Source organism: Pseudoliparis swirei, chromosome 24, assembly GCF_029220125.1.
Source record: "Pseudoliparis swirei isolate HS2019 ecotype Mariana Trench chromosome 24, NWPU_hadal_v1, whole genome shotgun sequence".
Taxonomy (NCBI): domain Eukaryota; kingdom Metazoa; phylum Chordata; class Actinopteri; order Perciformes; family Liparidae; genus Pseudoliparis; species Pseudoliparis swirei.
The window spans coordinates 22975069-22988288 of NC_079411.1; the positions used below are offsets into that span (position 1 = coordinate 22975069).

Consider the following 13220-nt stretch of genomic DNA (forward strand, 5'->3'; position numbering starts at 1 on the left):
ATTATTTCCATTCTATCCTAAATATGGCATGTTAGTCCACCCTTATGTTATTATGCATCTATTCACAACAGCTTTACTTTTACAGATCCACATGTTTACATTAAATTCATCACTATTCAATAGTTGGAAACACATTATGGTGCATTACTGCCATCTGCTGTACCATGTTGGACTGTCAATAATGGATATGTTATGTAGCTTTTACATTAACGTCTCCCTGCGTTGTAAACTGTTAAGCAACCTGTCAGGTGCCTCCATTTTTGTAAATATAGTATTATCATTTTTTTATGAGACAAATATAAATCACAAGTTACCAACCTCCAAAGTGAAACCTAAAATAGCTTGTTTTGACCAAGACTCAGATAATCCAAAGGGATTTAATTTATACTGATATATATATACATACAAATAGCTGGTAATCTAGACTTGATAAGAGGGAGATGGAGAATCAGTGTAATATTGGGCATGTGTAATGTGTCTAGACTAAGGTGTCACACACAGAAACAGTATTCATGTTATCTGATGCCAGTTAGTTTGGGTCTCTGCTGATAATGTCGCTATTACTCAGTCGGTGCTCGTCTTTATCTTCCACTTTTTTTCCCGAGGCTCATGTGTGCGCCAGTGCAGTTACACGGACTCTCTCTCTGGTCTGTTTGTTCTGCTTTCCGGAAAACGGGCTCTGATTCCAACCAGCTGTTTCCCGCCTCGCACAGATCAGCTGCACACACACACACACACACACACACACACACACACACACACACACACACACACACACACACACACACACACACACACGTAGTAGGCGGAGGCAACAGACACACACACGTAGTAGGCGGAGGCAAGAAGCCACACACACACATTGGAGGGAACCCCATCAGCTGTGGGAAGCAACACAGCTTGAACTTACTTTTATTTTTCTAAGTCTATTCTTCAGATTTAGCACATTTTTAAGCGGTGTTTTAGATATGCGCCATTGAGGAGTACAGCGAGAGCTCGGTGCTACAAAAAACCAGGCTAGATTTTAACAAGGACAGCAGTGGAGGAAAAAGAAGAAGAAGAAAAAAAAACCGAAAACACGGACTACAGAAGGTGGCTTTGGAAGCATGGAATATTTCATGATGCCGACAGACAAGATCCCGTCCTTACAGCATTTCAAGAAGACGGAGAAGGACGTTATTGGAGGTCTCTGCAGGTGTGTAGCTGACTATTTTTCTGTTGTTACCAAACCGCCTGCTCAAATCAGCCCTCGTGTCGCTGTAGCGTGTGTGTGTGCGTGTGTGTGTGAGCGAGGGAGACGCAGCCCGACTTCAGTTAGCATGCTACGCGTTAGCTTCGCTGCGATGCCTTGGCAGCGGCGGCAGCAGCGTGGTTGGAGACGTTAGCAGCCCGTTGGCCAACTGCTGCTGCGGCGGTTGGCGGCGATACGGGAGACTGTTGAGCCGATGGTGTTGCACCGAGGGGCCCCGTGACATGTGATGAACCCAAAGGGCATGTTTGCGGCCATTCCGCTCCGAAATATGTAAATTAGCGCCATGAAATCGATACATTCGCTTCCAGTTGAACGGCAACCACGTGGTAGTTAACGTGTTCCCCGCCGCTGCGCCGCTTTACGCCAAACCACACGCTCGAAACCGGAGTTTCTCGCGCCCGTTACCGTTTTCACGGAGTAACGCGTGTCGCGAGACTCATCCGTCGGGTGTTTTGAACGCGGCCGCGGTCATTGTTGGTGTTTCGCTGCACAGTGTGTGCGTAGCAGCCGTGGTGCCGTGTGCTAAACTTAGCTTAGCATGGCTAACTAGTCGGGCTACCAGGACGCACTCGTTTCCTAACCGCGTCGTGTGCGTGCGCGCGCGGACTCGCGTCCCCGCGTGTGCCCTGGCGTGTTTTCACTGAGAGGTGTCGTGAGTGTGACTGGGTGTCTCCGTCCCGGAGCAGCGGACCACACGTGGCCGCTTTTAGCTTCGTGCTAACGGGGGAACGCATTGTTCTCCATGATGCCGGGGGGCCTGCAGCAGCTGCTGCTGCTGGCGGAGTCACGTTTCACCGCTGCTGCCTCGCGGACTGCGCGACGCGCCCTCCGGCGGCCATGTTGAAGGTCCGCAGCCACAGCCGACAACAGCTGATTTCAGCTCTAAACTTTAACAACAGCGGCACGTTTCAACTGCGCGGGATGGAGGCATTTGTTTTTGTATGTGCTGTTTCTGGTCGGATACTGCATTACTACGCTGAACATTACATTAAATATGGCGGTTGGATGAAGTCGTACATTAAACGTCACCAGAGGACAAACATAACCCTCATTATATTTCTTTAAAGCCCATTTTAACATCTCAATCTAAGCATGTGCACATAAAATAACTTTTGCTGGATAAACAATGTCTTTTAAATGGACTAAAATTACGCAGTCTGCTTTACATTAATTATATGAGCTGTAACCAGTAGATAATGTTGCAATTAAGAAAGCTTTTCAAAATATTATTGGACTGAAAAACATAATTAGTCTATTTAGATATTAATGTCATACATAATGTGATAGTAAAGATGTTGCTTTATGGTGTGTTGTCCCCCAGCGTTGGTCGACTGGCTTGTAAACACACAATCAAATCTGCCAAAATGTAGCTCTGAACATTAGCGTATGGCTGCACACCCACACACTCTGATAGAGAATGACTATTTAGAGGCATGTGCGTCGCGTCCTCTGTCTGACCTCTTTCATTTTTGTAAACATCTTCTTCCTGGCACCGTAATCACCTTTAGGCTTAATGGTTCACGCATTTCTCCCCCTGAGCAAACACACACACACACACACACACAAGTTCAGCCAAACTCAAAGATCTCCATGCGGCTAAACTGAGGAATGTGAGGTTGAGACTAAAGCCTGAGAGTCCAGGTTAAAGGATTAAAGAGTCCATGTCAGATCAGCTCATTGCTAATTTTTTGTCTTCGTCTTTATTCTAACTTTTTTTGTCAATTCACCATTAAGTAAACATTTTTATTTTCGCTGTGCTTTCTGTTATTTTGATGTTGTTGTTAGAATAATTTGTTCGGAGAAACTTTCATCTTTTACATAAAAAACTAAATTCAGATGTGCGTCTGAGAACAGCTCAATGCTTTCTCGTAGGGTTTGTTGTGGACAGAATAATAGTCTCTCTCCTTTGCCCTTGCTTCCCCCAGCCTGGCCAACATCCCCCTCAGTCCGGAGACGGCCCAGGACCAGGAGAGACGAATCCGCCGCGAGATTGCCAACAGCAACGAACGCCGGCGCATGCAGAGCATCAACGCCGGTTTCCAGTCTCTCAAAACAGTCCTGCCCCACACAGACGGAGAGAAACTTAGCAAGGTGCGGAACACATGCACACACTGGTGCTTTGTGGCGGCGCAGATCCCGACACAATGTTATGTTTTTGGCCCATGCACCATTCTCATATTCACTTCTTTGCGGTCCATCCCTGCCAGGCGGCCATCTTGCAGCAGACATCGGACTACATCTTTGCCCTGGAGCAGGAAAAGACGCAACTCCTGTCACAGAACAACCAGCTCAAACGCTTCATCCAGGTAAAATCCCTGTGCCATTGTTCTTCATAATTGTTTGTAATCCATTTTTATATAAATATACACTACCGTTCAAAAGTTTGGGGTCACTTAGAAATGTCTTTATTTTTCAAAGAAAAGCACTGTTTTTTTCAATAAAGATAACATTAAATTAATCAAAAATACACTCTATACATTGGGAGTTTTTCCTGGTCCGATGCGAGGTTTTGGGGCAGGGATGTCTATGTGTACAGATTGTAAAGCACTCCGAGACAAATTTGGAATTTGTGAAATTGGGCTATACAAATAAACTGAATTGAATTGAATTAATGTGGTAAATGACTATTCTAGGTGGAAACGTCTGGTTTCTAATGAAATATCTCCATAGGTGTATAGAGGCCCATTTCCATCAACTATCACTCCAGTGTTCTAATGGTACATTGTGTTTGCTAATCGCCTTAGAAGACCCTTGTGCAATTATGTTAGCACAGCTGAAAACAGTTATGCTGGTGAGAGAAGCTACACAACTGGCCTTCCTTTGAGCTACAAGTTTGAAGAACAAAATTTATATTTCAAATAAAAATCATTATTTCTAACCATGTCAATGTCTTGACTATATTTTCTATTCATTTAATGAATAAAAGAGTGAGTTTTCCTGGAAAACACAACATTTTTGGGTGACCCCAAACTTTAGACCGGTAGTGTACATCCACACATTCTCACAAACCTGCAGCGAGGTGCCGGACGTTTAATGAATGCAGCCCGAGCCACATGACCCGCGTCACATGACCCGTATGCGTTCTCTGTGTCTTGTCTGTGAGCGTCGGGGCGTGACACACATGACCTCAGAATAAAAACAGGCTGCGCAACCTGTAATAATTATGGTTGCATACTTGTAGTCTGGTAAACGTTTTCTTTCACCAGCCCAAAAACGACTTCTGTGTTGTGACGGCTCTTTCGCACGCAATGTTTTGAGAAGCGTAGAAGCTGCAGACATTCCTCCGGTAAAGGTCCGTGGAAGGCTTCGCGAGGTCGTGAAAGTGTGACAGTGTGACGTCGCATTTCTTATCAGCTGGTGATCAAATGGCATCGGGTAGTTTTATGGCGAGGCTTCTCATTTCACCAGAAGCACATAACACAAAGTTGATTTAATACCTGTGTGATTTATTGCCACATATGCAGGATTCATGCAGCCAAACGTAGATTTGTTATCGCTTGCAGGTGTTGGCGATGACAGCGCAGTACTCTCAATCTGTTTGATTTATTTGCCAAGTCGTTGGTTCACCTGGCGTTTAGTTTTCCTGCCCAACCGGTCGCTTGTTCGTCTCGGCACCAGCAGCAGTGGAGACTTCTCTGACTGTGCAGAGACTGGTGCCATGTCGGTTTGATGAATCCACTCATATTAGACGTGTCTTATTAGGCGGTTTGTTTTACGTCTTAACCTCCATGTCTCTCCAGGAGTTCAGCGGCTCATCGCCCAAGAGGAGGCGAGCCGAGGAGAAGGATGAAGGCATCGGCTCTCCAGACACGCTGGAGGAGGAGAAAGTGGAGGAGGTGAGGAGGGAGATGCTGGAGCTGCGACAGCAACTGGACAAGGAACGCTCCGCTCGACTGCAGCTGGAGGAACAGGTGAGACGATAGAACAATCTACTGCAGTAGCACAGGAGTATTATAATTATTATTACTAGGGCTGTCAATCGATTTAAAAAAAAGTAACTAATTAATCGCACATTTTGAAATTCATTAATCGCGATTAAAAGTTTTTTTTTCTTCTAAAGACTAAATCTTCTAAATGAACGAGTAATCCCTTCAGACAGCGTGTATTTTAGACACTTGTTTAATTGTATTCTTTTTTAAAGACAAAACTTCACACAGAGCTGTGTTTTCAAAGAGGCTCCTACCTATAAAGTGCCAGCGAGGGATTTAATATCGTGGATGATAAATTGTTTCTTCAGTGAAACATCCAGATTAGTAAACAAAGGTGTATTTGAGACCCCATTGGTCCTGTCATCTTTAACATTGAACAGCAGAACCAGTGGCCTTGGTAAACTGACACATATGTAATGTTAACCCTCTGGAGGCTGGGGGCATTTTCTCGATTTTACAAAAAAATGTAAATTCACCTTTTAAAGGCTTTTGCATATGACACATCCCAGTGTTTCCCCCACCATTCTATCAGGGTGAGGCCCCGCCCCCCTGTAATGTTCTCTATCGCGCCAGATTACAGCAGAAGTAATGTACGGTTCTTTCCTTAAAGACGTCTTTGTTCTTTTATTAAACTAAACGTCTGTTGTTGGTCGTCTCTACAGCAGCATGTCATTCTGTCTCCACGTGTCGGTCACTCTTCTCCGCTCTCCGTCTCGCGCGCTGCAGAGCTCCATGCGCGCGCATCGAGCGTAGCAACAAACCAAAAAAGTCCCCTGCACCTTCCGCCCCGCGTCACCGACACGTCGCCCTCTGTTTCTCTGTGAATATCGAGGAGCAGACGGGAGGAAGGAGGCGGACTGCCGCGGCTTGAGACTCAGAGGAGTGCAAAAACTTCAACGACACCGGAAGTAAACAAAGTTGCGTTAATTGCGTTAAAATATTTTAGTGCGTTAATCGCGGCCAAATTAATCGCATAGATTAACGCGTTAACGCTGACTAGGGTTGGGTACCGAAACCCGGTGCCAATATGGTACCGGTTCCAATACCGGAACGCACATTTCGGTGCTTCTTTCCGGTGCCTGAGCCGATTAAAATTGAAAAAAACTATTGTTGTGAACTTCTCTGGTGACTCCGCCCTGTCAGCAGGTTGCGATAGCCTATCATTTAACTTTGACAGCGGAGGCTGCGCCGTGTGCAGTGTTGCCAGGTCCGCGGTTTTCCCGCCGAATTGGGCTACTTTTGAAGTCTTGCCGCGGGTTGAATTTTTTGTCCGCTGGTTCGGGTAGACCTATTTTGCATGCAAATTACATGAATATCTTTAAATAAAAATCCATATTTTAAATGAAATAATTTATTTATACCCAAATCCTACCAAACTGACTCCAGATCAGCACGTACACGCCTACACATCGGCGCAGTGCCTTCGATCTTCGCGACCTTGTCCGTCACCATGGAAACAGTCACGTGACATCTAAGCACTTTGGTGCTAGTGGCCCCGTCACAACCAGAGTCTGTAAGTAGAAGTGATTTCCAGCAAAGCAGCAGGGATTTGTGAATCTCACAGGAGCGGTGGGCGATAGGCGGTTCAGAATCGCCTACACGGGAGGAGCGATTCATAGGCGAGTCTGATTATGAATCGCCTACCTCCCCAACGGGGTGGGACGGTTTGGCGAGAATCACCTCGTGTGATTACTCCTACACCCCATCCCGGGGTGGGTTTGGATCTGTGGGATTCACAAATGGGGCCCTTTTAACCCCTTAGTTTAGTTTAGTTTATTTCGATCAGCAAAATATACAACAATCAGAATTCAACAAAAGAAGAAAGTGGCTGACCGAAAGGGTCGAGGCTGAAGCTATCTAGCTTATAAGTGCCCTAACCTATGATTTCTCAAAAAAACTTATTTCAAAGAACCACATATATATATATATTAGTGCTGTGAAAAATAACGCGTTAACGCGTTATGATTAAATTACAGGATTAATTAGTTAATTTTTTTAAACGCATTTAACGCATGTGCAGAATGAGCTTCCAATACGTCTGTTGTTGGTCGTCTCTACAGCAGCATGTCATTCTGTCAGAGCTCCGGTGCCGGCGCCTGGCGAAAAAAGTCACTTGCGCCTGCCCCCATCATGAAGCAGTTATGCTTAGGACACCAACATGGTTAGCAGCGGTACTGGACATGGACTTTAAAAGCAGTGTATATGGTTTGGCACGGGCATATTTTGAGTTCTGATATTGGGCTGGTTTTTGGGCTGGTTTTGTCACACAGACCTGGCAACCCTGGCCGTGTGTGACTACGTGAGCCCGTGTCGAGCACACCAGCGTCAGGCTGGGCGCGATGGGGAGACCGTCACCGGTCCCCCTGAACACGTGGAGACCGATTATGACGAGCAGCCTTAACTCAGATTAGTACCGTATCGTTGACTGCAAGTCTTGCATTCATAAAAGTAGGCCAAGAAATAATAAATTATCCATTATAACCATGTTTAAGCTAGCTCGTAGCTAGCGCTAGCTCCGAGCGTGACAGTCTGCTAGCAGATGTGTTGATGTTCAGCGATCCCGGCTGTTTACTCGGTGTTACCGGAAATATAATTACGGAGGAATAAAGACCGTGGGGCGTCACTTTGTTTCAGTGTAACTCTGGCTGTCAGAAGCAACACTTTATTTGTCACGTGTCATCTTCAGTCCCTCTGATTGGTTGTTCTCTTTGCCCATCAACACAGTGACAGGATTAACCCTATAAAGTCTGCACATGACAATACATATCACATCATATAATGGAGAACATATATTGTGTATGTTAACAGTCTGATATCTGTTGTGTGTCAGTGCTCCATGATAACGGCTTCTACAGGGAATATGGCCGAAGAGGTTTTTAATGTCCTCATTGTGCGTTTAAAAAAAAAAGTATTGGTTCAGGCACCGTTTAGGCACCGGTATCGTTTTAAAAGTACCGGTTTAGCACAGGTATCGGAAAAAACCCAAACGATACCCATCCCTAACGCTGACAGCCCTAATTATTACTATTATTATTATGACAATAACTGTTCAGCTTGATATTATTAGGATATTCCACCATGTGTCGTCTGTGATGCTGTTTGTTTGTGCCAACTGAAACTAAATGCGACACAGGTGTGCATAATGAGCCGTGACTCATTCTGCGACTGCTTTCGACACTTTACAGCATTGCGTTGTGATTGTTTGAAAACTTCCCTGATATGACCAGTTTTAAAGAAATGTTACCCAAAGCTGATCATTACTCTCCCCGTGTCACCCTGAAGTCCCGAACAACTCTTTTTTTTGTCCGCGGTGAACGAAAAAAATACAAAGTCGGAGAAAGTCAACGACGCATGTGTTTGGGAAGACGGGATACATGAGGCTCATTATGCTGCATGAGATTTGGGAGAGTTTGAAAGCCGATGCTCACAACTAGTTTTTCTGTTGTTAAACTCCGGTTTTGTATTCTTTGTTCGTCGTGAAGACACGCGAGGAAACATCATCTTTCTTTATTTCTTGAAGCATTAGACGAATACAATACAACAACCAAAAACATTGAAAGAGAAACGGACCATATATCCAGGCTATGAAAGGGTCCTGCCACAGTGGACATGAACGAGCAAAACACCCAGACAAAGTATTCAGAGTCATTTCCACTTCTAATCAACATCTGGGTCACATGAGTCACCTGAACAAGGTGGTGGCCGGGTAGCTCCTGATAGGCTGATAGGCTCACGTCCTGGATCTACCTGAACAGCAGGTCGAGACAATGGGCTCCGAACAGCTGCTGGAGACGAACAAAGCTTTTAGTCGAGCGCCACACTGCACGGTGTCGGACAGCAGAACAGCAAGTCTTGGACTTGTTGGTGTGCGTAAATGCGATTTATCAAAGCGTCATCAGTGTGTTACTTTACTCTTTTAATGTGAATTATTCACAGTGGAGCTTTCATTGCTCTTCATTTCTGCACAAGTGAATATTCTGATGTCGATGCTGGATTCCCGCACTCATTACCTTCGCATTGAAAATGCGGAAAGGTTATGTTTTGATCGCCATTTATTTATTTGTTTGTTTGTATGCGTGTTACTCGCATAACTAAAAAACTATTCAACCGAATCGCATGAAATATGGTGGGATGATTGGTTATTATCCGGGGACCATTTGGTTAGATTTTGGGATCGATCGGGTCAAAGGTCAAGGTCATGAAAAGGTCAAAATCTTCTTTTTACCATAGCACGGTCAATTTTTATCCAATTGGCATGCAACTAATGCCAAAATGTTCATAATTCAATGCCAATCTTGTGGTATGCGAAGGTATGCGCTCTACCGAGTGCCCGTTCTAGTTTAAATGTGCTTTGGGTTTCCCTCGAACGCGCCGCTGACGTCGTTCTCGCTGCGGCGGTGTGTTTGTGCGCAGGTGCGAGCGCTGAACTCCCAGCTGCAGCCCGAGCGTCTGAAGGTGATCACGCAGCAGGTGGAGGAGGAGCAGGCGCTCATCCAGACCCAGACGCTATTACGGCTGCACCAGATCCACGCCGCCGACCGCCGGCCACACAGTCCACAGGTCAGCGGCGGAGACGGTGTCGCCGTTCTGGCCTTCGAGTCGCGCCGGGCGCCGCAGCCGCGACACGCCGTCTCAGATGAAGTAACATTTGGTTCCCCGTCCCTCCAGGTGCTGGCGTCTCCCGCCCCGCCGGCCCCAACCCGCCACCCCACGGTCATCGTTCCGGCCCCGACACTAACCCAGCACCACGTCACCGTGGTGACCATGAGCCCTTCTGTCCACACCAGCACCGTGTCCACGTCCAGACAGAACCTGGACACCATTGTGCAGGTAGGAGTTTGTTTGGCTTTGCGTCGCCAGCTGCGAGTCGACGTCGCCTCGGGTTATCGTCGTCTCCGCTGCGGCCTTCGCTTGCATTGCATTCAGTGTGTGTGTGTGTGTGCGTGCTGCGTTCAGGCCATCCAGCACATCGAACGCGCTCAGGAGAGGAGAGCGAGCGCCGAGGAGGAGCAGAGACGAGCCGTCATCGTTGGCCCCGCCCACGTCGCCATGGACACCGCCTGCTCAGACACAGACACCGACACAGAGGCCGAGGACTGCTCGATGAACTGATCCCCCCCCCACCCCATGAACTCACATACAAAACACACACACACACACACTTAAATACCTACTCACTGTAAGATTCCCTCCAGGAGCCCGACTACTTTTTAAAAAGAAAACAAATATTTCGTTGGCATTACCCAAACTCCTAAATCCAGTGGTTAAGCTCGGTGTCGGTCTCGTACTGTAAAAATCTAAAACAAATCGTCTGGTCAGTGCGAGAGGAGGCCCTGTGGGGTTTCTGGAAGCTGTTTTTCAAAGCCAGAGCCGGCCTGTGGCTACTTGGAAGCTCGAGGGTCTCCTCGTGCAACACGCTCTCGGCGTCGGTCCGTCCTCCTGCGTGTTTACGCGATCCGGCTTACGGACGCGGTATCACGGTTAACTGTCGTCACTGGCACGCCGACAGTGTTATTTGTGCGACAAAATGATGGAGCCGGTACAGTGGAGAGTTGAATGTAACAACACAAATAAGCACGCAGCTCTTGAATCTGAAAAGGAGACGATGGAGTTGCAGATATTTCCTCCCCCGTCTTAATTACTTAGTTTTTTCTTTGTTTCCCGGTCGGCTCGGTGATATTCTAGTGCCAGTGGCCACGAAACTCAACTTAAACTACAACAGAAGGCATTTCTAAATTTAAAAAAGTTAGGGACTAATTCAAACTTGATAGCAAAGTAAATTTGAGGAAAGATGTTTATTGAAATTATGTCTGATTTACTTGAAAAAAGGTTGTGTTTTTGATATCTAAATAAGCCCTTATAAAAATAAGCTGTTGAACAATTTACATTAATCGTCTTTTTAGTTTTAATGTTCATGTTTTTGTAAACTTTTTTTTTTCTTCCGTCAGGGTTACTGAATGTCGACGGTTAACATTTTGTTATTTTGAGATTAACAACTTAAATGTCGGGTATTTACAGAGAACCGGAGGCCTTGAGATATATAAATAAAACAAAGATTTTAAATTTCTTATCTACTCGTGGCGATTTTGTTTCGCCCCCTAACTTAAAAAAAGGATGTTTTTATACAAAATAATTTTACGTAAAACAAATGGCATTTTAATGGCTGGTGTTAAATCTCAATCGGCCTGAGACGATCAAACTTCGTCCTTGAATCGTTTAAATCTGAAACGGAGAAACGTGACTCGCGTGCTCTGATGAAGGCTTCCGGTTTTCCTCCAAAGACTTCCAGTCCGTCTCCTGCTCTTGGTTTGTTGATTTCACAAACTATGCACTAGGTTGTTTTTTTGGTATTTATGCAATTCCATCTTCAGTCCAGTCGTCGTGTCCTTTTTATACGCGAGGTGAAGTTGTCTATGCGCCGTTGCTAGGTGTGTACGTTACACCTGCAGTATGTGTGAACCTAAACCTGCTTGTCTCACAGAAAGTAGTCTCTCTGTCGGCGGGCCGAGGCCGAAACTCCTTCATTCTAACGTCACACTTTTATTCCCGATTTGTTCAAATTCTTCCATCGAAATGATCGGCGTCGTTTCCGCAGCTTGACGTAGCTTAGAGAGCGGAGAGGAGCAGCTCACGTGTTCTCTCGTTGTGACGTAGGCTCACGTCAATGTACACATATCATCCCGATATTAACTAGGTCACATCATTGCTCAACTCCAACCCCAAAAAGCATCTTTTTCTTATTTAAAAAAAAAATAATGATTTGAAGAGAAGATCAGCACTAGAGTTGCATGCTGTTCTGTACTGTAGTTCCAAGTTTTCAGATGCCACAAAAAGTGCAAAAATAATGAAATGTACTGAATTGAAGAGCCTTCCCCAAATCTCCACGTCTTCTGTTTTTTCTGAAGTGCACCAGGTCTGTCCGCCTCATGTTGCGTTGCTTATGTTTCTCGGGACTTTGACTGGAACTCCGTGGGTCGAGCTTCCCTCCTGTCATACTCAATTTGATACGCCGACTCGATGCTGTAAACATTCCTTTTTTTACTTGGATTTTTTTGTGTCTGTCTTTTTGATCTCTTATATGCTCTGTTGCCAATTGAATGCATGTTACTAATGGCTGTTTTCTCTTCTCTAAAGAGGTTTTATTTTTTTTTTTTTTTGCAGGTTTATTTTCTTATGAACACATGACTGATGCGTTCAGTGTGAAACTGTCCGGTGCGAGACGTGCTGACACGATCACTCGCTCAGTCCAGTTTTATATTTGGGTAGAGTCGTATTGTTCTCATCAAACATGGTGAGAAATGCTAATATGTTCTTTGTTTATGGGGTTTGGTGTTTTGTTGACGAATGGTAAGCCCCGTGCCGAGGTTTGTGATCCGTCAGCGGGACCCTCCCCCCCCCCCCCCTCCCAATGTTTCTGTACATTGTGTTGCAGCACTGTTGTCTTTTGGTGGAATTTGAGATATTTGATATGAAGCACTTGCTGTTCTGTACTGCCTGAATCAATGATGAGGAAGCAATTTCTTTCTTTTTTTACATTTATTATTTTGTAAACTCTTGCTGTGACATGACATAACAGCTGTTTTTATTCTGCTTTTTTCTGTCTTATCATTTGTCTTTGTCTGTTTTTTTTCTCCATTTTTGATGACAAGCATCAAATTTTTTTATATTTGTGTTTTTGTTATTTTTTCCATCTGTCCAGGTCGATGAGAAGCTGTTATATTTTGTTTATAAAAACTTACGTAAACAGGCCTTTGTAAAGGTGAAAAAAAAAAAAATTTGTACTTTTTTTATTACACCCTTCTGCTTCCCCTGCTTTCCCCATAATATGATGCATGAAGTGGAGCTCTCTATCCACCAGAGGGCGACAGAGCGACTCATTGAGCAGCAAAGAAGCTGCTCTGGAGCCCTGACTTCAGTTTGATAAACACTCATTTTAGGCTGAATGAAATTACTACTGATGTGTGAATTCTAAGTCTGAAGGAAAAAGAAAATGTTTGAATGCTGGCGTAGAAAACAATAAATACACTTTATATGCATAT

General features: G+C 45.1%; 1 protein-coding gene across 3 annotated transcripts; it reads left to right on the forward strand.

The window, feature by feature from the left end:
- Positions 1-867: 867 nt before the first annotated feature.
- Positions 868-12976, forward strand: LOC130189481 (transcription factor AP-4-like). 3 transcript variants are annotated; one of them, XM_056408288.1, is made up of 7 exons: positions 868-1195; positions 3178-3343; positions 3460-3558; positions 4993-5163; positions 9595-9741; positions 9850-10011; positions 10138-12976. In XM_056408288.1, exons 1-7 carry the CDS (start codon positions 1107-1109, stop codon positions 10291-10293), a joined length of 990 nt encoding a protein of 329 aa, XP_056264263.1. In that variant the 5' UTR covers positions 868-1106; the 3' UTR covers positions 10294-12976. The 3 variants fall into 3 exon arrangements, with proteins under 3 accessions (XP_056264263.1, XP_056264264.1, XP_056264265.1); XM_056408290.1 differs by lacking the exon at positions 868-1195 and adding an exon at positions 2030-2098; XM_056408289.1 differs by lacking the exon at positions 9595-9741.
- The last annotated feature ends 244 nt before the right edge of the window (positions 12977-13220 follow it).

Excerpts from the sequence above, each read along its gene's own strand:
- LOC130189481 (XM_056408288.1), top strand. The coding sequence starts at position 1,107 with ATGGAATATTTCATGATGCCGACAGACAAGATCCCGTCCTTACAGCAT. Across the intron at positions 1,196-3,177 it reads GTTATTGGAGGTCTCTGCAG|CCTGGCCAACATCCCCCTCA; the intron begins GTGTGTAGCTGA and ends TGCTTCCCCCAG. Across the intron at positions 5,164-9,594 it reads GACTGCAGCTGGAGGAACAG|GTGCGAGCGCTGAACTCCCA; the intron begins GTGAGACGATAG and ends GTTTGTGCGCAG.